The sequence below is a fragment of the Hypanus sabinus genome, chromosome 22 (assembly GCF_030144855.1).
Source record: "Hypanus sabinus isolate sHypSab1 chromosome 22, sHypSab1.hap1, whole genome shotgun sequence".
Taxonomy (NCBI): Eukaryota; Metazoa; Chordata; class Chondrichthyes; order Myliobatiformes; family Dasyatidae; genus Hypanus; species Hypanus sabinus.
Window position 1 is genome coordinate 50,196,936 of NC_082727.1, and position 25,514 is coordinate 50,222,449.

Consider the following 25,514-nt stretch of genomic DNA (forward strand, 5'->3'; position numbering starts at 1 on the left):
TTGCAATGGGTCCAGGTCTTTGCTGAGGCAGGAGTTCAATCTAGTCACAATCAGCCTCTCAAAGCATTTCATCACTGTCGATGTGAGTGCTGCTGGGCAACAATCATCTAGGCAGCTCACATTATTCTTATTAGGTACAGATATAATTGTTGCCTTTTTGAAGCAGCGAGAGGTTGAAAGTATCTTTGAATACTCCCGCCAGTTGATTGGCACAGGTTTTCAGAGCCTTACCAGGTACTCCATCGGGACCTTCCGCCTTGTGAGGGTTCACTCTCTTCAAAGACAGCCTAACATTGGCCTCTGAGACAGAGATCACAGGGTCATTAAGTGCATCTCTGAATATGAATGGTGAATATGGAGGTGATTTGAAGGTGAGCTCACGTAAAGCTCAACTGACATTTTTACTGCACATTTGCCAACAACAGCTTCTGTCCAGGGCTGCAGGCTGTTCTTTGTGCAGCATCAGCACCTGTTGCTGTCTTCAAATTGCAAGGTTGTACAATATGCAGCATACAACTAGCTCATTTTATCTAATGTTTGAAATTAAACCAACAGGATTCCACTAGACAATAACTAAGGTTCAAGGAGAAATCTTTCTCTGTATTTAGTGATTAAATATATCAGTGTTTTATCCTCCGTATATCACACTATTTTTAAACAACTTCAGACTATGTGTTAAAATATGATCTATGAAACAAATTCAATTTCAGTTAAGTAATCATAGTAAGGAAAATTAACAAGACAATCCTCAAACGCAGAAAACTAGCACCACATACAAAGCAACACAAACAACATTTGGAGGACTAGTTCAAAAATACTTTTCTTTAGCAATGGTTTTGTTTGCGTATTTTACACATTCCTGCAAAATAGACAGTGCTTTTCATTAGCAACAATGAATCCGCTGAAGGTTGAACACCATCTATGGAGGGAATTGATTGAATTCCTGCAACAGGATCTTGCTTTTCACTAAACGGCCTAGGAGCAACTAAGAAATCTACTTTCTCCTCCTTGAAACAAAGGAAATAAAAAGAATCATTCAAGATATTGTATAAAGAAAATTGAATATGCAGAGAGAGTGGCAGGAGATTCCAACTAAAGTGGCCAACATAAATCTATTTTTTACTCAACCACATATCTTATTTACTGAATTATCCAATTTCACACAACAGTTATGGCTTTGTAATCAACAACTGCTTACAAATTTAAAAAAACAATCAAGCGCATCTCAGTTGGTGTCTGTCAAGTAGGGAATTTAAAAAAAAGAAAGCACATTTCTGAAAATAGTTATATCTTCAAATAACTCTAGTTTTACCGCGGAAGTAGTATGACTAACAGGCAATGACAAAGTGTCCTTTATCCTGGTCTGCACAGACACACATGTGGGAAATTAAATGAACTCGGCTGACAGTTTACAGGAAATTCATTCAAAAGGAATAAAAGGTTTTAGCTGTTGAAACACCCTACAGTACTACTTCTTAATTGAAACAAGGGTCATATCTGGTGGTTGTAGACCATTATTTGTTTCTTTTAAATTTTATTATCAAATTTCTTAGAATGTTTAAAAAACATGAAACGCTAATTTTGAGATATAACATGCAGTCAATAATGCAATTATTTCAGTTGCTTTACATGTGAACAAATATATGAAAGAAAGTGGAAATTGGGGGAAACAGGAATTTAGGAATTATAAACAAGTTATATGTATTAGTAGGAAAATGTATTGTTTTATCTCAGTAGTCAATTTCATAATATCCTTCCTGCTCATTTGATTACAGTTTACACATAGAATGTAAAAGGCTTAAAGGACACATTATATATTTATTTTTCTAAGCAAATCTCAAAATTATCCATCATTATTTGGATATTAAAACAAAAGGTTTATCTGTTAAAAGTACTCTGACACACAATCACAATTAACAGATTATGTATAAATATTAGAAACAAATTTAGATCTACCAGCAGTTTATTTGTTTATTTACCTTTTCCTCCTGGATTCTTTCTTCTATTCTTTTTAATGCCACCTCATGAGCTCTAAACAGACTGATGGTGCTAGTTTGATCAGGATCTAAAATATTGCCATCTTCATCGCGAACCACCAGATCCAGGTCAAGGATTCTAAGATCAATTAGAACAGAATGGCAGTAGCATCAAATAACAGATTTCCTTCTAAAACTATCTTAACTCCTGCAAAAGCACAATCCATGCTGATTTATGTATTTTTATTTCTTTTGCACATATTTCCCTTGGTTAACAGGTTTGCACATATTATGGTACTGCCTGACTCTGACCACTTCTATGTTGTGGGCATTCACAAGATCCTGGATTGTGACAAAATATTCTCATATTGCTGGATAATACTCCACTACAGTTTGGAGTTTTGGTAAGCATGGCATGAAAGATGACCTTCCCCATTAACCAACACAGACCAAACACTTTTTTTGCCATATCATGTGGACTACAATTGCAGCATATAGTAAAAAACTGCAATTATGAAAAGCACCAGCAGCTATAAATGCATACCATGCTGAGTATGAAGAACCCGCATGCTCACATTTCCTTGAGTTTGCGTGTCATGTCTTGTAACTGTAATTCCATCATCTACTTTCAATTTAGCATTGCCTTAAAACAGTAATTTTGATATTCTTTTCTGTGATTTATTTAGGTCTTATCTGCCAAGCAATATCAAACCAAGCAGAATAGTATGTACAAAATTATACCTTAGAAATAATTCATAATAGATTGACCTTAGGAAGATCTCCTCCATTGCTGGGGTTAATCAATACATTATATCATTCTCCACCTGTTGTTCATTAATATAACAGAGCCAATAATTTTGAAATTATTTCTATCTGTATTGTCATAAATTTAACATGTAAATTTATGCCACAAACAGCCTATTATGCAGCTACAAAATGGAATCAGCTTTTGTCATGAAATTATTCATTTGCTTTCAACGTATTTCTGAAGGTCATCATACCATTGGGACATGAGACTTTTAAAAATAATTTTAAATATCAAAAGAAATTTGCATAAGTATTTTTAGTAAAACAGATCATTGTGATGACTGAGGATAAAGATAACAGTTTGATGTTGATGACATGTACAGTATACTGAGAATAGTTTCAATTCATTCACTACTGAGGTAGAAAATGTAAGCAGTGAATAACTTTAATTAGGTTTTGAAGCTTAACTAAATTTGACATTAATAAGAACACAAAAAGAATGAATTACTTAAAGTTAAAGATTTTGATGTTGAGTCCTGAAGAGAGCAACATGCCAAAATGAAAGATAGTATTCCTCAAGCATTTAACAGTGCAGGAGGCTAGATTGTATAAAAGGTCAGACTAAGAATGGGATGCTAAATTAAAACAAAAGGTAACGAGCAGACTAAAAATAGATGTGATCACCCAATCTGTGCAGATTTTCTCCACAAATAAAGAGCTATTGCGAACACCAAACACAGCATTCAGATTAGAAAATATGCAAATGAATCATTGCTGAACTTGGAAAGAGTACTGAGCCCAAGGATATTGTGAACAGGTGGTGAAAGGGCAAGTATTGCATCTCTTGCAGCTGCATGGAAAAGTGGTGTAAAGTGAGAAAACAGTAGGGTTGGACAGACAGCAATCCCTGTAAAGTGTTGAAAAGGGAGGGCAAGGGATGCTATGTCTGATGGTGAAATTTTGTTGGAACTGGCAGAAATCGCAAATTTTGATTCAGCAATGTTGAGACGTTGGCAAGAAGGTAAGACCCACAGAACACTTATTGCTCTATCCAGAAGAGAGAGAGAGACCAGAGATAAGAGAAATAGATGAAATGCAGCTGAAAGCTCAGTCCACTTTGATCGCTGCCTTCATATGACTTGCAGCATCTGCAGTTTTTGGATTTTCATGTCATTAATAAAACCCAACCTCAAATAATACCTTAATCAACTTTGCTTAGATACAAAATTTAAGATAGTTGGAAATGCTGAACATCTAAAACTACTGAAAACACTCAGCTAATCAAGCAGCTTCTAGGGAAAAAATAATATATCCACAATCCATGATCTCCATCAGCAAAGGTGCACCACAGGTTGTGCTTGCCTCCCCCCACCCCCGCTCTACTCACTTTACACCTGTAACTGTATGGCTAAACACATCTCCAACACCATATTCAAGTTTGCTGATGAATGACATCACTGCTGCAAGCCGTATCAAAGGTGGTGAGATCAAAAATTTAGCTGAGTGGTGTCATAACAACAACCTCTCACATAAAGTCAACAAGACCAAGGAACCGATTTGTTTACTTCAGGAGAGGGAAACCAGAAGTATATGAATGAGCCAGTACTCATTAGAGTACCAGAGGTGCAGAGGCAATTTTAAATTCCTTGGTGTAACTATTTCCATATAACATATAACCATATAAGCATATAACAATTACAGCACGGAAACAGACCATCTCGGCCCTTCTAGTCCATGCCGAACGCTTACGCTCACCTAGTCCCACCTACGTGCACTCAGCCCATAACCCTTCATTTCTTTCCTGTCCATATACCTATCCAATTTTTTTTTTAAAATTTCCGGAGTACCTATCCTGAACCCAGCACATAAATATATTTGGGAAGAAAGCACGGCAGCACCTCTACTTCCTTAGGTGTCTGTGAAGATTCGGCATGGTATCAAAAACTTTGACAAATTTCTGGAGATGTGTAGTGCAAAGTATATTGACTGGCTGTATCACAGCTGAGTATGGAAACACCAATGCCTTTGAAAAGGTAGTGGATTCAGCCCAGTACATCACAGGTAAAGCCCTCTCAACCACTGAACACATTTACATAAAATGCAATCGAAGGAAAGCAGAATTCATCATCAGAGATCCTCACCACCCAGGCCATGCTCTTTTCTTGCTGCTGCCATCAGGTAGAAGGTACAAGAACCTCAGGACTCTCACCTCCAGGTTCAAGAACAATTACTACCCCATACCATCAAGCTCTTGAACAAAAGGGGCTAAAATACACTTATTTGACCCATCACTGAAATGTTCCCACAACCAATGATCTCAACTTAAGGATATTTTATTTTGTTATTTCATCTTCTTGTTATTTATTGCTATTTATTTATATTTGCATTTGCAGTTTGCTGTCTCCTGCACTCTGGTGGATCTTTCGTTGATCCTATTATAGTTACTATTCTATCCATTTGCAGAGTATGCCCACAAGAAAGTGAGTCTCAGGGTTGTATGTGGTGACATATATGTAATCTATAAATAAAATTTACTTTGAACTCTGATGAGTTAACATTTTTTGACAAAGGTTCTTCAACTTGAAATATTAACTGTTTCTCTTTCCACAGATGCTTGGATTCTTGGGAAACAATTACTTTAAGGGAAGAGCCTGAAGAGATCATCTGGAATGGAGCCAAATATTGGTGGCTGCACCAATTTGAAGGCAGCAGGGGAATACCCATTTCCGTTTAAGCCACTAATTCTTAATTACATACATAATTCATTATATACTTTTCTACAACTGTTTTCTGCTTAATTGAGATGCCTACCAGAATGATAAATATGATATATCTAAAACTAGCAAAGAATGTATGGAAAATAGAGTAAAATAAAAAGATGGGCACAAATACATATTATCTGCCCCACAGAAGCAAAGGACCAGCAAAACACTGCTCCAACTAAAATACTCATATAATAAAATTTATAGGGCTTCAATCATTTGTATTTAGCATTTCTAATATTGCATTAGGAATATTATGACCAATTTCTCTACATGTTAGAAAATGTTAATTGATCTAGATATACCTGTTGCCGTAATCTATTTTGGCAGTGACTTTCTGCTTCAGTTCCTTCAGCTCATCTTGCGGGAGTGTTCCAGAAAGTATCTGTGATCGCCATTCAATAAGATCATACATCATGTTCCTAACTCGGCTGAACATCTCTTGGTTATTACTCTAATGCAAGATAAATTTTAAAAAGAAATTAAATACAAGAAACAATTTTGATAGACTATACTTAATTTCACTCAATATTACTAAGTAATATCTCAAAACTGAACGGCATGATTACATTCGCACATGTAACAAATAAACAAGTTACAAGTGTTTGTGTTTTCAGCTGAGTGGAAGCTGAAAAGCTTCATAGGTAAACCATTATGAAGCTGGTGCAAGACATTCTGAAGGAAGGGTAAAGACCATAATGATCCACATCAATACCTAAAATAGAAGCAAAAAGAGGTTTTGCAGCCAAAGAGATGTTAAGAAGGATTACTTCCAGTGTCAGATGCTAGTTAACGACAAAATGGAAGGATATAGCAAGCTAATGCATGATTAGACAGTACAAGACAGAGTTTAATTGGGAGCAGTCCTGCAGCAGGAGCTATAAAGGTGTTCAAGCTGGATGGGCCTGCAAACAGAATTGAAACCAATATACCTGCATAAAGAAAACAAACATATTATGAGAATAGTTAGCAAATTTAGCAAAGTGTTGATCACAAATAAATGGGAAAGAGGGAAAAAAGGGGACATCAAACATTACTGATACATACAATTAAGACTTAAATGCAATACAGAATTGAGCAGAAATTGATGAAAATGAAACATTTAAATTAGGTTTAGAATGCCGATGTTTAAATAGATTAACTGTAATTAATAAGGTTGCTAAGGTGCAAATAGCCAAATAATAATATGATATAGTGATAATTGTGACCTTGCTCCAAATAAATTCAACTGCTTTATCTTCCCAATTTACTGTTTATTCAGGAACGATAAGGAAAAATAAAAAAAGACACATCAATAATTCCTCACTCCTCACAGAAAGGCAGCTCAATCTGCTGAGCTCCTCCAACAATCTTTTTTCTCCAACGATCGAATCTATTTGGCTGCAATTATAAAACATTTGCAGAATTATTATGCAATTCTATATATTTTATAATCTACCAAATAGAAGAAAGCAAGAGAACAGACTGGCACTGAAAATGCGTTAGTGAAGATTATGAGAGACTGCAACTACTCTAACATTCTAATTTTCTACTGTTTCTTGCAAAGTTGCTAACTTCACACTTCCTTACATCATATTCAGTTGGTTATATCTTCCTCACTCAATCTACCTTCATCATTTGCAGACTGGGACCCTTTCATAAGACACTTCCCCATCTACCAGTACTTGACTGCAATATATTTTCCCCCTCTTAAAAGTATGAATGCAGCTTTTATATCCTCGCTTAAATCAATGGAGAATGACATTACTTGAAAACAGTAAACCTAATTATCTCGGTTTTCAGTTAGTTTGCTAATTCCCTAACCGTGATAAGTATATTACACTTTTTAATGCAATAATTAAGAGCTTGAGTAGGATTTGAAAAGCTCTACATAATGGAGTACACAGTCAATGGAGGAGAGTAACAAGATTCAACAGGATACAAAAGAAGAACAGAAAAGTATGTTAAAGACCCAAGAGACCTTATTGGTCAAATGGCCTCATTTTATGCAAATTTTTGAATTATGTTCGTCTGATCAGAGAAGTGAATTGTGACTTCAAGTAAATGACATTGAATTACATATACAGAAAGTCAAAAATTAAAACAAGTTTAGCTATTTCAGAGAGTCAGTCCAACTGCGCTATGCTTTCCTCATTGCGTACAATGCTAAAAATACAGAATATGGAAAATATATCTGAAGACCTCAGAGCAAAACCATATTCAGGGATGCAACTTCGGATCCGAATGAATAATGCTGCAGCCATCACCAATTTCATCAAGATCAAGATGGCACCTGCAAGCAACAATTCTTCAGGTGTCATTCTCCAGATAGGAAATCTCTCCAATTATTTCACTTTTGTTTGCCTTCTGCTTGTTATTTTTGTCTTGCTTGTGTTACAGAAGCTGTTGGAGATGGCAACATATAGTTTGGAACACGATCGAAGAATCCAGCGCTCTGCTGTGTCCAGTGAGTTGACTCATGGGGATCAGAGACAGACCAGGGGGGCGGGGGGGGGGGCTCAAAAAGGCCCAAGAACCTAAGCTAGCATGATGAGATGAAGGAGTTGTCATGAACAACTTAATCTCAAAGCTAGATGGAAGATTGGAGATTGAAGGTTAAAGCATCAAGTTGAATGCAGGGGGTGAGTGATGGCTCCCTATGAAGGCCACCAAAGGTCAGCAGCCGAACTGGTTCAGACCCGGGTCGGCAATCACTCTGTAACGGAGGACTGAGTTTTTAGTGGCCACTCTCCTCGAGGGTAGACAAAAAGATGTTTCTGATACTGAGATTTATGCGATTATTGAACTGTACTTTATATTGGTTTCCTTCAGCTTTATGGTGTTTTCTTTCTTGTGGCTGATTGGTGGGTGGGTGATCTGTTAATTTGTTGAGGGAGATTTGGGGGGGGTGGTTTGATGCTACTGTTATTGTTTTTTCTGTGAGTGAGGGGGTTGGGGGATTGTTATTGTTGCTTTTTTTTACTGCAGGTGAGGGGGTCAGGGGTTGTTACTGTCATTGCTGTTTGTCTGCAAGTGAGGGAGTTGGGGATTGTTCTTGTTTTTTTCTGCAAGTGAGGGGCTCACGGATTGTTATTATCGCACTTTTTCTGCGAGTAAGAGGGCCGAGGATTGTTATTGTTGCAGTTTTTTTACTGCAGGTGAGGGGGTCAGGGATTATTATCATCGCTGCTTTTTTTCTGCAAGAGAGCGGTGGGTAATTTGACGCTATTGTAACTTTTTTTTCTGAAAAAGAGGAAGTGGGAGATGTTGAGGTCTGCTGGTTTTGTTTTTCTTTTTCGTGCGGGGGGAGTTGATGTATTTTCTTTCATTAACTCCCACAGTCTTTCTGTATTTCATGGTTATCCAGAGAAGGCAAATATCAGAGTTGTATTCGGCATGCAAACTTTGACAATACAATGAACCTTCGGAGATCTACATAGATGTGCACGTGTCTTTAAGAACAGAGTTTTCCCAAAACAGAAGCCCTGAATGAACCTGAAGATTTGTAGTCTGCTGAAGGTTAGATCTGTGGCATTCAAGACTGATGATCCAGAATCCAACAAGTCCAGATATGGCCTACATAAGGCCATCGTGAAAGCAAAAAGGCACATCCGTGTGAAGCTAGACATAATCACTTGCAGAACAGCTATAGCAGGGTTTGCACTAATTTCAGGCAAAATCTAAAAGCATAAATGGCAGTATTATTTCACTCCACAATGAACTCCACCACCCTTTATTCAATGCTTTTGAAAGAGCGAATAGCACGACACCTGCATGAATCCCTACAGTATCTGACAACCCAGCAATCTCTGTCCCGGAAGCTGATGTCAGAAAATCAAAGGTGAACCCTTGCAAGGCATTAGGTTCGACTGTGTACCTGGCCAGGTACTGATAATCAGTGCCAACAACTGGCTGGAGTGTTCAAAGAAATCAACTTCTCACTGCTTCAGTCTAAAGTTCCCACTTGTGTCATAAGGGCAGCAATCATACTGCTACCCAAAAAAAGCAGGATGAGCTGCCTCAATGACTATCGCCAGGTAGCACTCTCATCTATATTGAAATGTTTTGAGAGGTTGGTTATGGCTAGAATTAACTCTTGCTTGAGCAATGACATGGAACCGCTGGAATTTGCCAACTGCCACAACAGATCTGCTGCAGACACAATCTCACTGGCTCTGCTTTACAATAGCAAACCATACTATATGTCTGGCTGATGTTTGTAGATTACAACTTGGGATTCAACACCATCAACTACAGCTTTCTCTGCATTTGGATCCCTGATTTCCTTGTTGAGAGATCAGTCAGTATGCAATGGTAATATCCCCTCCTCAAGGAAAAACAGCAAAGCTTAAATGCCATCTATAAGTTTGCAGATAACACCCGTCATTGACAAAATCTCAGACAGTGACGAGGAAACATTTAGGATTGAGATACTTTGGCTGGCTGAGTGGTGTCACAACAACAACCTTACACTCAACATCAACAAGACCAAGGAATTAACTGTGAACTTCAGATAAAAGGAGGATGGGAGAACAAACCAGCCCGGATTGAGAGGTCATCAGTGGAAAGGCTAAGCAGCTTCAAATTCCTAGAGGTCAATATCTCGGAAGATCTATCCTAGGCTGAACTCTCTGATGCAACCACAAAGGCGGCACCAGCACCTATACCTCATTAGGAGCTTTAAGAGATTTAGTACGTCAACAGAGACTTGCAAATTTCTATAGATACACAATGGGGAGCATTCTGACCAGTGGCATCACAGCCTGGTATAAGACTATAAGACATAGGAGCAGAATTAGGCTATTGAGCCCATGAAGTCTGCTCCACCATTTGATCATGGCTGATTTATTTTCCCTCTCAACACCATTCTCCAGCTTTCTAACCTTAACTTTTGATACCCTTTCTAATCAAGAACACATCAACCTCTGTTTTAAATATACCCATAACTTGGCCTCCATTGTCATCAGTTGCAATTAATTCAACAAATTCACCACCCTCAGGCTACAGAAATTCTCCTCATCTCTGTTCTCAAGAGACATCCTTCTATTCTCAGGCTGTGCCCTCAGGTCCTAGATTCACCCACTATTGGAAACATCATCTCTACAAACTCTCCATCTAAGCGTTTCAATATTCTATTGGTTTTAATGAGAAACCCTGTTATTCTTTGAAACACCAGAGTCCAATGCACAGGATTGCAAGAAGCTGCAGAGGTTTTAGGTTCAGCCAGTTCCATCATAGGCACAATCCTTTGAACCATTGATGATATCTTCAAAAGGCAATGCCTTAAGGTGGCCCCTCAAAGTGGCAGCTTCCATTAGTAAGGAGCTTCACCATCTGGGATATGTCTCATTTTGCTACTACCATCAGGGAATAGGTGCAGTAGCCTGAAGACCCATGCTTAAGAATTCGGGAACACCTTCTTTCCTTCCGTCATGAATGATCTAAGAACTCATGAACACTACTTCATTATTCCTTTCTGTTTGCATTATTTTGTAATTTATAGTACTTTATAATTCTTTGCACTGTGTTGTTGCAAAAAACAAATTTCATGATTTACAGGTCAGTGATAATAAACCTGATTTCATTACCTTGCCAAATCTTCTCAACAAATGTTTACCAAATTCCTTTTAATTTGCTTGTACTTCCTAGCCACTGAAACTGTTTCAATCACATGCATCAGGCGTGCATTCTAAATCCTAAGTAATCACTGCAAGTTACATCAGACACTAGCCCAGGCATGGGCAAACTACGGCCCGGGGGCCATATGCGGCCCGTTAAGCTTTTTAATCCGGCCCGCAGAACTTGATGAAATTATATTAATAAACCTTGTTAACGTTTTTTCCCCCGCAATTCTGGCATTTTCCCAATAGATGACGCACTCTATATACATTTGTGGCGACCCATTTCCTGGCACATCCGAACCGACTCACAATTAGCCAGCGTTCCTGCTAAGGGAGATAGCCTGCGGGGATTTGCGAGCACAGAGCTTTGGAGCCTCTGCGCCACGGGGGGCAGGTTAAGGGAGGCTTAAAAGTGAGGCTGGGGATTTCGAATAAAGTTTTTTTCTTCGACTGCAGATACCGACTCCGTGTCGTAATTTTAGCGCTGCATGTAGCACACCGCTACACATTGACCTTTGTTGAGGTGCAGCGTATTACTCCACATTTGCACTTTACTCTTTGTTCAGCTCGACCTATTTGTGTGAACAGGCGTTCAGCATCATGAACATCAACAAACCCAGCCACAGATCCAAGTTAACTGACCAACACCTCAGATCCATCCTGAGAATTGCCACAACAAAACTAAATCCAGACTTTGATCCGCTGGTTAAAAAGGGAGACCAATAACACTGTTCCCACTGAAATTAAAAATAAGTTTCTTCGTTGTGTTATGTAAAAAATGCATTTGAAAATACTTTTTTCAATAAGCCTTACATGTTACATGTCATTTCTGTTAAGTGATGGACATGAGTAGTGCGCAGGTGCACGTACTTTCTCAAAATAAAAAATGCGCTCCAGATCAAATAACGCGCTCCGCATACTGGCGCGCTGTCACTGTTGTGTCCTTGTGCTGGTCGTTGTTGAGTTTTGGCACAGGGGACAATTGAATAAGAAGGAGCAGGACAAGTAGACCTGCATCTCCTACCGTTTTTGAAATAAAGACAGGCAGGAGGAGAGTGATGATGATAATATCTTGAAGGATAACAGAATTTTCAGTGTTTTAAAATAATAACTGTTACTATTAAAAAAGCTGTATTTTATTCATTTAATTTTCAGTGTTTTAAAAGTCATTTCAATAAATAGCTAAATACCATGGGACTTCAAAGACAGATATTTTGTTGTAATGCATTTGTTCATTTTCAATTGAAATTAAAGCACGTTTTCTACATATCCCATGATATTTTATTTTCTCTTATGAGGTGTATTACCAAAACACTCCGTCCATCTGCTCCTGGTCCGGCCCCCCTGTCAAATTTTAGAACCCTTTGTGGCCCACAAGTCAAAAAGTTTGCCCACCCCTGCACTAGCCCAATACTCCCTTGAACTTGCTTTAAAGTCAAAGCTTTTATTTACATAAAAGAGACAAAATTCAAAAGGAATCCCTTAAATCCTTGAGCATCAACCAGCTTTCTACTCATGTAGACAAACATTTTTTTTCAAATGGTCCAAAAGACAATCTTGAACACTTTCTGAAAATTTGATGCTAATTGTCCAATACACATAACCTTGGGTTGGGGACTGCTAGGTGTACTCAAAGATGAAAAAAAAATTAAAAAATTAAAAGACAATGAAAATATAACAAGAAAGGGAAAATTGTAAGATAACAGGAAAAGTATAAAAACTAAAGCAAGTTTCAGTTAATGTTGGTTGAAATTTTTCCCACGTTCATAGGAAATGTAATCAAACAATTTAACAATTATAATATTCTCCTTCCATATACTGAAACATTTTATTTTTTCAAAAAAGCACAGTAAAGCAAAGCAAATTGCAGGTTAACTGAAACACATTGGGACCAGTACATTGGGACCCAATTTATTGGCTGCCCTAATTGTTTGAAGTTTCATGGAAATATTTGAAAAGGTATAAACAAGACAAACTACTATTTAACTAAGTAATAAATTATGTATTTAAATGCAATGCAGAACAAATTAGAACACTACTAATACTGCTACTGTACTATAAAACTGTGTTAGTTCATAATGGTTACAGAGAGGAATTTGTCAAGTGTACACTGCCATGTTCTTTTGAATGAACAAAATCAGCGCAGACACCTTATGCAGATAATAGACAGCCTTCTTTGCCTTCAATAATTTTCATTACCAACAATAAATTTCCTAGCATCATGTGTAGTCATTAGCTCAGCTTCAGTTGTGTCACTCTCGTCACTTTCCTCATCTTCATATTCCCCATTTTGGTGTTTCAAAACAATGCTTTCAACGATTGCAACCCCAAATCTTCATTTTCATTGTAACATTCAAGATGATTATCAATACCTTCAAATTCTTCATAGTTCCTAACTTATTGACGTAGTAAAATTGCTTCATTTTCATCCTAGCCATTTCTAGTATTTCAAAACCCCATTGCTTGAAACTGCAATGAGCAAAAACAGCTGTAAATTGTCTGCTATCACTGTGAACTTTTTTTTCCCCAGATTGATGGATTTTATATTCTGTTTTTTTTTAATTGCCCATTCCTTTTCTGTTTTGTTATGTGAGGGGAGATGGTTTTGGGATTGATGTTCCGTTAGTTTTTTGTGCAGGAGAGAGATTGTTTGGGGTGGGGGTGGGAGGGTTGTCGACGTTCCTGTTCGTTTTATGCAGGATGAAGGGTTGATGATCCGGATGCCATTCTTTTTTGACTGGGGAGAGGGGGTGATATTTCTCTCGAAAGTTCTTTATTGTTCTCGAATGTTCTTTATTTCATAGCTATATGGACAAAACAAATTTCAGAGATAAATGGGGATATGCGCTTTGATAATAAATGAACCTTTGAACAATCACTGACTAACTACTGCCTGTAAAAGGTTAACCCTTGCACTCACTTCCGTGGCTGTTGAAGTAGATTTTCTTCAATTGCTTCGAGAATTTGTTTCACCAGCCATCTATGATAAGTCCTTAAATTATTTTTGTGATTCCCATATCTACTGGCTGCACCGAGGGTGAGGAAATTAGCTAGCAGAAATCCCAGCTGTATGTTTCTCAGACATTCTACTTATTGACAGTGCAACACAACTGTCAACAAGCAAAAGGATCGCAGTAGCTCCATATCCCAACTAGTCAGCCATTTCTTAAAAAGTCTGGAAGTAAGCCATGCATTCTTATTAGCATACTACTCAATTGGTAAACTAACCATGCTTAGCCCCTTAAAGCATCAAGGTTTTAATATTTTTCCCAACAATCCACAATTATCTTTCACGTTTGAACTACACACAGTTATTCGATCCATCGCTTTCTTTGAACCCGATGGTGTTGCATGTCTGTAGCAAAGGGAACCTTCCGGCATGGCACAATAAAGAAGGCCTGTTTCATCGGCATTGTAGATATCACCTGCACAAAATTTTTGAAGCAAGTTGGGGAGTTCTGTCGATTTGCATGTTTCTGCACTTACAACAGCATTACTACTTTTCGCACTGTGTGCTTTCTTGAAAATAACGTGGAGCCTACCTCCAACAAGACAACCATCTGTTGCTTTAAAATCTTTGTGACACAGCTTCTTAGCTAACTCTTCTTAATTTTTTTTAAACACTGACCCACTGACAGATACACCTCGTCCAGTTGTAATGGAAATCCATTGATTGAGGGCCTCTTCAACATCTAAATCTTTACCTTCAACACCTTTGTTTTTGGGATGTTCTCTGTTGTCCCTCATATAATGCAGATTCTTCTCGCAGTTTATCTTGCGGACGTATCGCACATGTAGTTGTAAATTTTGGCACTCCAGTTATCTCTGCCAGCTGATGATGAGTGGTGATAAATGGATGACCTTTAATTTGGTCCAGTAACCTATTTTTTTTTAAACTAGTGTCAAAGCTTGCCATGGCATCTTAGCAAGGGTCTCAAAAACATTTTTAGTTATGAAAAAAAATTTTAAAAGCATGCCTTTTTGAATCTGCAGCGATCAGCCCAAAATAACACAAGCACACACAGTTGTTCACTCCACACATGGTGTAGTATCTAACAGGCACACAAGTGCACATATCTGACCTTCCCCTGTCTCAACTAAGCAGCAGAGTGTCCCAAATAAACAAAGGGAATCCTGGCTATTTTCTTGATTTGGTTTTGTAAAGTATTGTCCCAAATAAGCAGCTGCCCCAATCAACCGATCGTACATTTAACCAGAATCCATTGAATCTGGACTTCTCCAATTTGTAGTTTGTTTGTTCAGGCACTAAGAGATTTGCAACTTTAAAAGTTTTTAGGCTACAATTTATTTTAGTAGCCTTCACTGTCATATTTATGAAATGGCACTACCAATGTAGGTAACCAAAGTGCATCAGGTTAAATATTAAAAACTCTAACCACAAGAGTTTTAAAAAAATATTGTATTTCACTCACAACATACAAATGCCGCCATATACTTGACCATTCTCGAAGGGTTGTAGTAACTTCCTGAACCAGTGGAAGATCATTTGGTGTAACAGTTTCATGTTGCCTTGAATAAAATACAGAATAGTATCATTACATTCCAATTTATAAATAACTGCAATTTATAATCCCTGCTTCCAGCACACAATTTTTCATCAAAAAAAGGGAGTTTCTCAAAAAATGTTCCATCTATATCCCACAGGGTTTGCTACAGAAACATAGAAAACTCACAGCACAATACAGACCCTTCGACCACAATGCTGTGCCAACCATGTACTTAATTTAGAAATTACCTAGGGTTCCCAATAGCCCTCTATTTTTCTAAGCTCCATGTACCTATCTAGGAGTCTCTTAAAATACCCTATCATATCCACCTCCACCACCGTCGCCAGCAGCCCATTCTGCGCATTCACCACTCTGCCTAAAAAGCTTATCCCTGACATCTCCTATGTACCTACTCCTGTGAGCCATTTCAGCCCTGGGAGAAAGCCTCTGAGTATCCACACGATCAATGCCTTTCATCATCTTATACACCTCTGTACGGTCAACTCTCATCTTCCACTGCTCCAAGGAGAAAAGGCTGAGTTCACTCAACCTATTCTCAAAAGGCATGCTCTGCAATTCAGGCAACATCCTTGGAAATATCCTCTGCACCCTTTCTATAGTTTCCACATCTTTCCTGTAGTAAGGTGACCAGTACTCCAAGTGGGGCCTGACTAGGGTCCTATATAGCTGCAACATTACCTCTAAGTTCTTAAACTCAAACCCACAGTTGAAGAAGGCCAATGCAGTATATAACTTCTTAACCACAGAGTCAACCTACACAGCAGCTTTGAGTGTCCTATGGACTCGGACCTCAAGATCCCTCTGATCCACCTCACTGCAATACTATATTAATACTATATTCTGCCATCATATTTGACCTATCAAAATGAACCACCTCACACTTATCTGGGTTGAACTCCATCTGCCACTTCTCAGCTCAGTTTTGCATCCTATTAATGTCCCACTGTAACCTCTGACAGTCCTCCACTCTATCCACAACACCCCCAACCTTTGTGTCATCAGTAAATTTACTAACCCATCCCTCCACTTCCTCATCCAGATCATTCATAAAAATCATGAAAAGAAGGGTTCCCAAAACAGATCCCTAAGGCATACCACTGGTCACCGACCTCCATGCAGAATATGACCCGTCTACAACCACTCTTTGCCTTTTGGACAAGCCAGTTTGGTAAGCCAGTTCTGGATCCACAAAGCAAAGTCTCCTCGGATTCCTTGCCTCCTACTTTCTCAATAAGCCTTGCATGGAGTACCTTATCAAATGCCTTGCTGAAATCCATATACACTACATCCACTGCTCTACCTTCATAAATGTGTTCAGTCACATCCTCAAAAAATTCATTCAGGCTCATAAGGCATGACCTGCCTTTGACAAAGCCATGCTGACTATTCCTAGTCATATTCTGCCTCTCCACATATTCATAAATCCAGCCTCTCAGGATCTTTTCAATCAACTTACCAACCACTGAATTAAGACTCGCTGGTCTATAATTTTCTGGGCTATCTCTACTCCCTTTCTTGAATAAGGGAACAACATCTGTAACCCTCCTATCCTCTGAAAACTCTCCCAACCCCACTGATGATGCAAAGATCATTGCCAGAGGCTCAGCAATCTGCTTCCTCGCCTCCCACAGTAGCCCGGGGTACATGTCATCTTGGAGGCTTATCCAACTTTTCAAAAACCTCCAGCACATCCTCTTCCTTAATGTCTATATGCTCAAGCTTTTCAATCCGCTGTAAGTCATCCCTACCATTGCCAAGATCCATTTCTGTAGTGAATACTGAAGCAAAGTATTCATTAAGTACCTTTGCTGTCTCCTCTGGTTCCATACACACCTTTCCACTGTCACACTTGATTGGTCCTATTCTCTTACATCTTATCCTCTTCCTCTTCACATACTTGTAGAATGCCTTGGGGTTTTCTTTAATCCTGCTCACCAAGGCCTTCTCATGGCCCCTTCTGGCTCTCCTAATTTTATTCTTAAGCTCCCTCCTGCTAGCCTTATAATCTTCCAGATCTCTATCATTACCTCATTTTTTGAACCTTCAATAAGATTTTCTTTTCTTCCTGACTAGATTTTCAACAGCATTTGTACACCTCAGTTCCTGTATGCTACCAACCTTTCCATCTCATTGGAACGTACCTATGCAGAATGCCACACAGCTATCCCCTGAACAATTGCCACATTTCTACCATACATTTCCCTGAGAACATCTGCTCCAAATTTATGCTTCCAAGTTCCTGCCTGGTAGCTTCATATTTCCCCTTACTCCAATTAAACGCTTTCCTAACTTGTCTATTCCTATCTCTCTCCAATGCTATGGTAAAGGAGATAGAATTGTGATTACTCTCCCACTGAGAGACCTGACACCTGACCAGGTTCATTTTCCAATACCAGATCAAGTACAGCCTCTCCTCTTGTTGGCATCTACATATTGTGTCAAGAAACCTTCCTGAACACACCTAACAAACTCCACCCCATCCAAACCCCTTGCTCTAGGAAGATACCAATCAATATTTAAGAAATTAAAATCTCCCACCACGACAACCCTGTTATTAATACACATTCCCAGAATCTGTCTCCCTGTCTGCTCCTCTATGTCCCTGTTACTATTGGGTGGTCCATTAAAACACCCAGTAGAGTTATTGACCCCTTCCTGTTTCTAACTTCCACCCACAGAGACTCAGTAGACAACCCCTTCATGACTTCCTCCTTTTCTGCAGCCATAACACTTTCTCTGATCAGTAGTGCCACGTCCCCACCTCTTTTGCCTCCCTCCCTGTCCTTTCTGAAACATTTAAAGCCTGGCATTCTAAGTGACCATTCCTGCCCCTGAGCCATCCAAGTCTCTGTAATGGCAACAACATCATAGCTCCAAGTACTGACCCACACTCTAAGCGCGTCTGCTTTGTTTGTGTTGCTTCTTGCATTAAAATAGACACATACCATCGGTCTGAGCGCATCCATTCTGCATCACCTATCCTCCCTCTCACACTGTCTCCAGGCTTTCTCTATTTGTACACCAACCACCCCTTCCTCTGTCTCTTCAGTTCGGTTCCCAGCCCCACCCCCCGCAGTTCTAGCTTAAAAGTCTCCCTAATATCCTTAGCAAACCTCCCTGCCAGCATATTGGTCCCACTCGGCATCAAGTGCAACTCGTCCTTTTTGTACAGGTCATGCCTGCTCCAAAAGAGGTCCCAATAATCCAGAAATCTGAATCCCTGCCCGCGCTCCAATCCCTCAGCCACACATTTATCATCTAACTCACTCTATTCCTATACTCACTGTCGTATGGCACAGGCAGTAATCCTGAGATTATACCTTCAAGGTCCTGTTTCTCAACTTCCTTCCTAAATCCCTGTAGTCTATTTTCAGGACTTCCTCCTTTTTCCTACCTATGTCGTTGGGACCAATATGTACCACGACCTCTGGCTGGTCACTTTCCCACTTCAGGATATCGTGAACACGATCAAAAACATATAATGCAATCCCCCTCTGACAGGTGCCCCGCAGGGCTGTGTCTTAAGGCCCCTCATTTACTCTCTGTATACCCATGACTGTGGTGCCACCCAGAGCACTAATCTGCTAATTAAATTTGCTGATGATACATTGATTGGCCTAATCTCAAATAATAATGAGCCAGCCTACAGGGAAGAAGTCATCACCCTGATACAGTAGTGTCAAAAAAACATCCTCTCCCTCAATGTCACAAAAACAAAGGAGCTGATTGTGGACTACAGGGGGAATGGAGACAGGCTAGCCCCTATTGAAATCAATGGATCTGGGGTTGAGAGGGCTAACAGTTCTTAAATTCCTCAACACACATATCACTGAGGATCTCACATGGTCTATACATATCGTCTGTGTGGTGAAAAAAGCACAACAGCGCCTCTTTTACCTGAGACGGTTGAAGAAGTTTGTTATGGGCCCCCAAATCCTAAGAACGTTCTACAGGGACACAATTGAGAGCATTCTGACTGGCTGCATAACTGCCTGATATGGGAACTGTACTTCCCTCAATTGTAGGACTCTGCAGAGATTGGTGCAAACAGCTCAGTGCATCTGTAGATGTGAACTTCTCACTATTCAGGACACTTACACAGACAGATGTGTAAAAAGGGCCTGAGGATCACTGCGGACACAAATCACTCCAACCACAAACTGTTTCAGCTGCTACCATCTGGGAAACAGTCCCACAACATAAAAACCAACTGACTCTGGGACAGCTTCTTCCACCAGGCCATCACACTGATTCATTCACACTGATACAATTGTATTTTTTATGTTATATTGACTGTCCTGCTGTTACTACAAATTACTATAAATTGCACATTGCATCTTTAGATAGAGACGTAATCTAAAAAATTTTACTCCTCATGTATGAGAAGAATGTAATAAAGTCAATTCAAATTCAAAGTCACTCATTACTACCTCAGCAACATCTTTTTCCAGTGGTCCAATATCAACTCTCACCCTCTTTTACTCTTTATATAACTGAAAAAACTTTTAGTATCCTGCTTTATATTATTCACTAGTCTGCCCATATATCATCTTTTCCCTTTTAAAAGCTTTTTTAGTTGACTTTTGTTGGATTTTAAAAGCTTCCCAATCATCCAACCTCCCACTCACTTTTGCTACTTTGTATGTCCTTTCCTCGGCTTTTATGCAGTCCTCAACTTCCCTTGTCAACCACAGTTGCCGACCCCTGCCATTTGAGAACTTTTTCTGTGGGGCATATCTATCCTGCACCTTCTGAACTATTCCTAGAAACTTCAGCCATCTCTGTTCTGCCTTCATCCCCACCAGTATCCTCCTCCAATCCACCTGGGCAGTGTTCCATGCTGACTGTATGATCTGCAGTTTTTTTTTGATTTTCATGAAACTAATAAAAAAAAATTGTTTCCATTTCCTTTGATCAACAGCAATGAATGTGATTAAGTTAAATTCTTTAATGGAAATGTTGCACTTCAGAATTCAACTTACAGTCTAGAGTTCACTTGGAAGAAAAAGTTCCTTTAAGTTATTAATCCTGAAAGTCATACTATATACTTAACTCTTGAACATAACTGAAATGGCAAGTGGTAACCGGGAAGAATTCCATTATACACTTGTGTTGGATCTAGTAATGCTAAAATGATTTTGAAGAGTCAAGAATCAAGCAATCTGTCTCAGGATATTCAGCCTATTCATTTGACTGCTTTAAGGAATGGTGGTCCCAGCAATATTGAAAAACTGAACACAAGGAAATCTGCAGATGCTGGAAATTCAAGCAACACACACAAAATGCTGGTGGAACACAGCAGGCCAGGCAGTATCTATAGGAAAAAGTACAGTTGAAACGTTGCCTGGTCTGCTGAGTTCCACCAGCATTTTGTGTGTGTTGAAAAACTGAAATTTGGAGTTGGCAATATATTGGATATCAGAAGTGGGTGACACTTGGCACAAACACTATTTGCCAATCATCACCCAGGCTGAATATCATTTTGTTCTCACAGGAATAGGCTGCTTTATTTCCTTAAGAACTGTGAATGGAATAATCATTAAAATCATCAATAAGCAGCACTTTCCCTATCCATTCGAACCTCAAAAGGGTTGTCATTGATGAAGTGGCTGAAGATATTTGGGCCTGTGCCACTTCTGAGAAATTCATGTACCAATACCCTGTAGTTATGATGACTGACCTCCAATAAACATAATCACCTGTTTGTGCGCAGGAGAGGACTATTAATTTTCTCTGTATTACACTGACGTCTATTTAACTGGGGTTATCAGATAACATATTCATTTAAATATAGCTTTGATCATTAGTGAATCTTGCTTAATCTACTTTCATGCAGAAATCAAATTACACACAGAAATCCAAAAATTCCCCACAAAATCTGTTTTTTTTTTCCATTTTTCAACAACCTATCAAATAATTTGAATTTAAGAATTATAATTATTAAATATAGAATTTAAAATATCCCGTTGATCTCAGCTTCAAAGAAGACACTCCCTGGAACTGATCCGACGTTTTCCATACTTCACACTGCTATTCTTTTTGCCAAATTTATATCACACCACTAAGAGAAATTCTGTTCTTTTCTACAGTATTCCATGTTACAGCAATCTACAAAATAAAATTTCTGCCATCTTCTTTGTTATTTTTGAATATAACCAGAATAAGGTGTAATCTATCTGGCATATGTCAGGAAATTGGGTGTTTTGTGGCATAAGTGCATTATAATACATAATAATAAAAACTATAAATTACAGTAAGTATATATAAAAAGTGAAAATTAAGTTAAATAAGCAGTGCAAAATGAGAGAGGGAAAATACTGAGGTAGTGTTCATGGGTTCATAGTCCATTCAGAAATCTGATGGCATAGGGGAATATGTTGTACCTGAAACACATGCCCTGGATGATGGGGGTCCTAAATAATGGAGGTCACCTTTCTTAAGGCATTACCTTTTGAAGGTGACACCTGCCTCCAGTTCTCAACCCTTTCCCTATTAATCCAATCAAGACTCAAAACTTTTTTGGGTATCTTGACTGAAATATAGCAAGGCTTAGTATCACTTACTCCTTTATAGTTGATGCTGCGTGTTCAGCAGCAACTTGTTGAATTGAGGCTGCATAAATTCCATAGCTTTAATATTATTTTAATACTTGAATATCTATATCAGGAATCAGTCTGACAAATATGAACCACCAGGAAACCTACAGCAAGTACAATCAACTACCACTCTCCTTCCAAAATTCATTGCAGTTTAACAACCCAATCTTCCAAAAGTAAAGTGTTACCAACATGCTAACTATTTTGTAAACATTTGTATCTGATCTTTTGTTGTTGAGTAATGACAAATGCATATACAGTATTATGGCGAAGTCTTAGGCACCCTAGACTGATTATATATTGTTTAAGATGGTATCGCCTCTACAGAGCCCTGATCTCAATAGCACCAAGACTATCTGGGATGAACTAGAGAAACAGAAACAACCAAGACAGTCAAAGTCTGCAGAAGCACTATTGTCCAAGATGCTTGGAACAACCTACCAGCCGATTTTCTAACAAGACTGTATGATAATGTACCCAAGAGATTTGATGCAATTTTAATGGCAAAGATGGTCACCTAAAATATTGACTTGATTTATTTTTTATAGTAATTTTTTGACATTTAGAAACATTGTTCCATTATTTTTGAAAATATCTTTGTTTTAGATTTCTTTATATGTGCCTAAGACTTTTACACAGTCCTGCAATTTTCACTTTGTTGTTGTATTGCTTCTTCAATTTCCTTACTCATCACAAGCCACCTTGGTTTTAACATCATCCTCATACACAATGTAGTAAGTAGATTTAATACATGACAAAATGAAAGCCATGTAGTGCTGATTAACTAAAATAGAAAACAGCTGTTTGGAATTAAGTGTCCACTTGGATTCACAAGCTCACCCTTTGCCTTCAACTGTTGCTTCTTTGAGTTGAATATATGTAGCTGGAAAAATACCCTACAAGAAAACAATACTTAATTAGAACAATTTCATTCTACAATCAGAAGTGACATTTTACTATTAACATCAGATCTTAGAAGTTACTACATATTCTGCCCAAGATTAATGTTCACAGCAAATTGAAATAAAGAAAATAAATCAGTTAACATTATAGTATGTTACTGTCACACATTCCTTACAAATGTATTCATTAATGTACCAAAGAGTCACATTAATCAAATACTGTAGTCAATGTTCCAAAACTGCAATGAAGCGATTTCATTTTGTCAACAATCTCAGATGGGTAAATACAAGATAACAAACACCACCATCTAAAATGATAGCAGAATTTATTTATACTGCTAGTACACAGGAACATCTTGAAAAAGTCAAAAATAGATGAACATGAAGGAACTATAAATTTCATCCCTTGCAAACTCTTAAAATTATTGTTTCCGTAAGAGGTTTATGATATCCTGTCAATAATGCAAAAAAATTTCATGGCTGCCATAGTAGCTTCGTGGGTAACACAGTGCTGTTACAGCCTAAGACATGCCAGAGCTTAGAGTTCTATCCCTGCTCTGTTTGTCAAGAGTTAGTATGTCCTCCCCATGGAATGCGTGTATTTTCCTCAATGCTCTGGTTTCCTCACAGTCGAAAGACAAACCAGGTCGGTTAATTGGTCATTGCAAGCTGTCCAATGATTAGTCAAGCTTAATCAAGGTTGTGGGATTACTGAGGCTCCATGGCTCGACTTCGTGTCTACTTCACGCTGCATCGCTAAATAAATAAATTTGAGTTTTGCCTCCTGATTAATTAGGTCAAGGAACTGGAGCTGAATGCATTCAAGACCATCCAAAAAGCTGGAAACCTCAAAGATGAGACCTTTCCTGAGGTGATCACACCCAGAGTTCAGGATTCATATGGTCACTGGGCGACCACCAGAAGTAAGGGATGTAAGCAGTTAATGCAGGGTTCCCCTGTGGCCATTTCTGTCAACAACAAATATAACCCTTATGACACTGCTGGAAGGGTGGGAGAGGGGAATGACCTATCACGGCACAGTCCAGTGGCACTTTGGCTGGCTCTGAGGCTCAGTTGGGGAGAGTTAAGGTCAGGCAGAGCAATACCAATGTGTTTCAATAGTTAGGTGGATGGACAGCAGATTCTGTGGCCACAAAAGAGAAACCAGGATGGTGTGCTGCTTCCTAGGTGCTAGGGTCCAGGATGTCGCTCAGAGCAACTGCAGAAAATTCTCAAGAGGGTAGGTGGGCAGCCAGAGACACCAATGAGATAGGTAGAAAGGGCGAAAAGAGGTCCTGCGCAGTGAGTATAGCGGGTTAGGAAAGAGACTGAGGAGCAGGACCACCAAGGTAGTAATCTCTGAATACTCCCAGTACCATGTGCTATTCAACGCAGAATAAGATAAATGACTGGCTGAGAAGGTTGTGCAGGGGGCAGGTTTCTGGGTCATTGGGATATCTTCCGGGGAAAGTATGACCTTGAGTTATACTTGAACCCAAGAGGTAAGTTTTGCTAGAGATGTTGGTGAGGGTTTAAACCAAGTTGAGAAGGGGATAGGAGCTGGAGTGATAGGGCTGAGGATAGGGAAGTTGGTATACAATCAATGCAGAGAGACTGTGGGGAAGGATAGGTAGACAACAGGACTGTTGGCAGGAAAGAATGACAATCTACAAATCAGTGAATTCAAATGAATCAAAGACAATGGAAGCAATCTTTGTTCTTGCCACATGCTTGGGGATGGAGGCTGCCATTTTGTGAAGACACTCTATTCTCCATTTTGTGAGCTTGACATGCTTTAAAGAAGACACAATGATTCTTCAGGTAATCCGCTGGACTGGAGATCATTTCCAAATAAGAAGTTATTTGTGAGATGTTCTTTGGTAGGCTATAACATGCAAGTTTGTGAATGTTGGGGTCGATGCCTGTCTGAAGAGATTTGAGCTCATTGCTGATTGAGAACAAACAGCCATAAATTATCGACCGTCGCTTAATGGGAAGAGGGAAATAAACTGATGTTGGCTTGGACCAGAGACAATAACAAGGTGTTAAAGGACAGACAAATGACCTGTGGCCAATGACACTGGAATGCAATATTTGAATTGATAAGGAATGGATATAAAATTGAATGCTTTGTATGTATTGATAGTGGTAACTTCAAAGAATAACCATCATAGATACAAGCGTAAGCAACCCTGTGTAAACACGTGGCAAGTCAATCAGGACAACGAGGAATGCCTGGCCAGCATAAACTCCCTTGCCGGGGTAATACATTTGCTATTCTTTGACTATTCAGGAGAGTCAGGGATACTTCGTGGGTGTGCACACAAGGTATTTAGAGTATGAATTCACGTACTTTTTAGTCTAAACAATAAAGGTACTTGTCAATAAATACAGATCTCTCT

At 38.9% G+C, this 25,514-nt stretch overlaps 1 protein-coding gene across 2 annotated transcripts in view; it reads right to left on the minus strand.

Moving 5' to 3' along the window:
- Positions 1-25,514, minus strand: part of dock1 (dedicator of cytokinesis 1) — a 549,009-nt gene that overhangs the window by 445,738 nt on the left and 77,757 nt on the right. For both annotated transcript variants that reach the window (XM_059947697.1, XM_059947695.1), the window contains exons 4-7: positions 23,051-23,106; positions 15,519-15,615; positions 5,791-5,939; positions 1,980-2,115 (exon numbers count right to left, since the gene is read on the minus strand). In XM_059947697.1, coding sequence (XP_059803680.1) covers positions 1,980-2,115; positions 5,791-5,939; positions 15,519-15,615; positions 23,051-23,106 — 438 coding nt within the window. The remainder of the gene's footprint in view (positions 1-1,979; positions 2,116-5,790; positions 5,940-15,518; positions 15,616-23,050; positions 23,107-25,514) is intronic.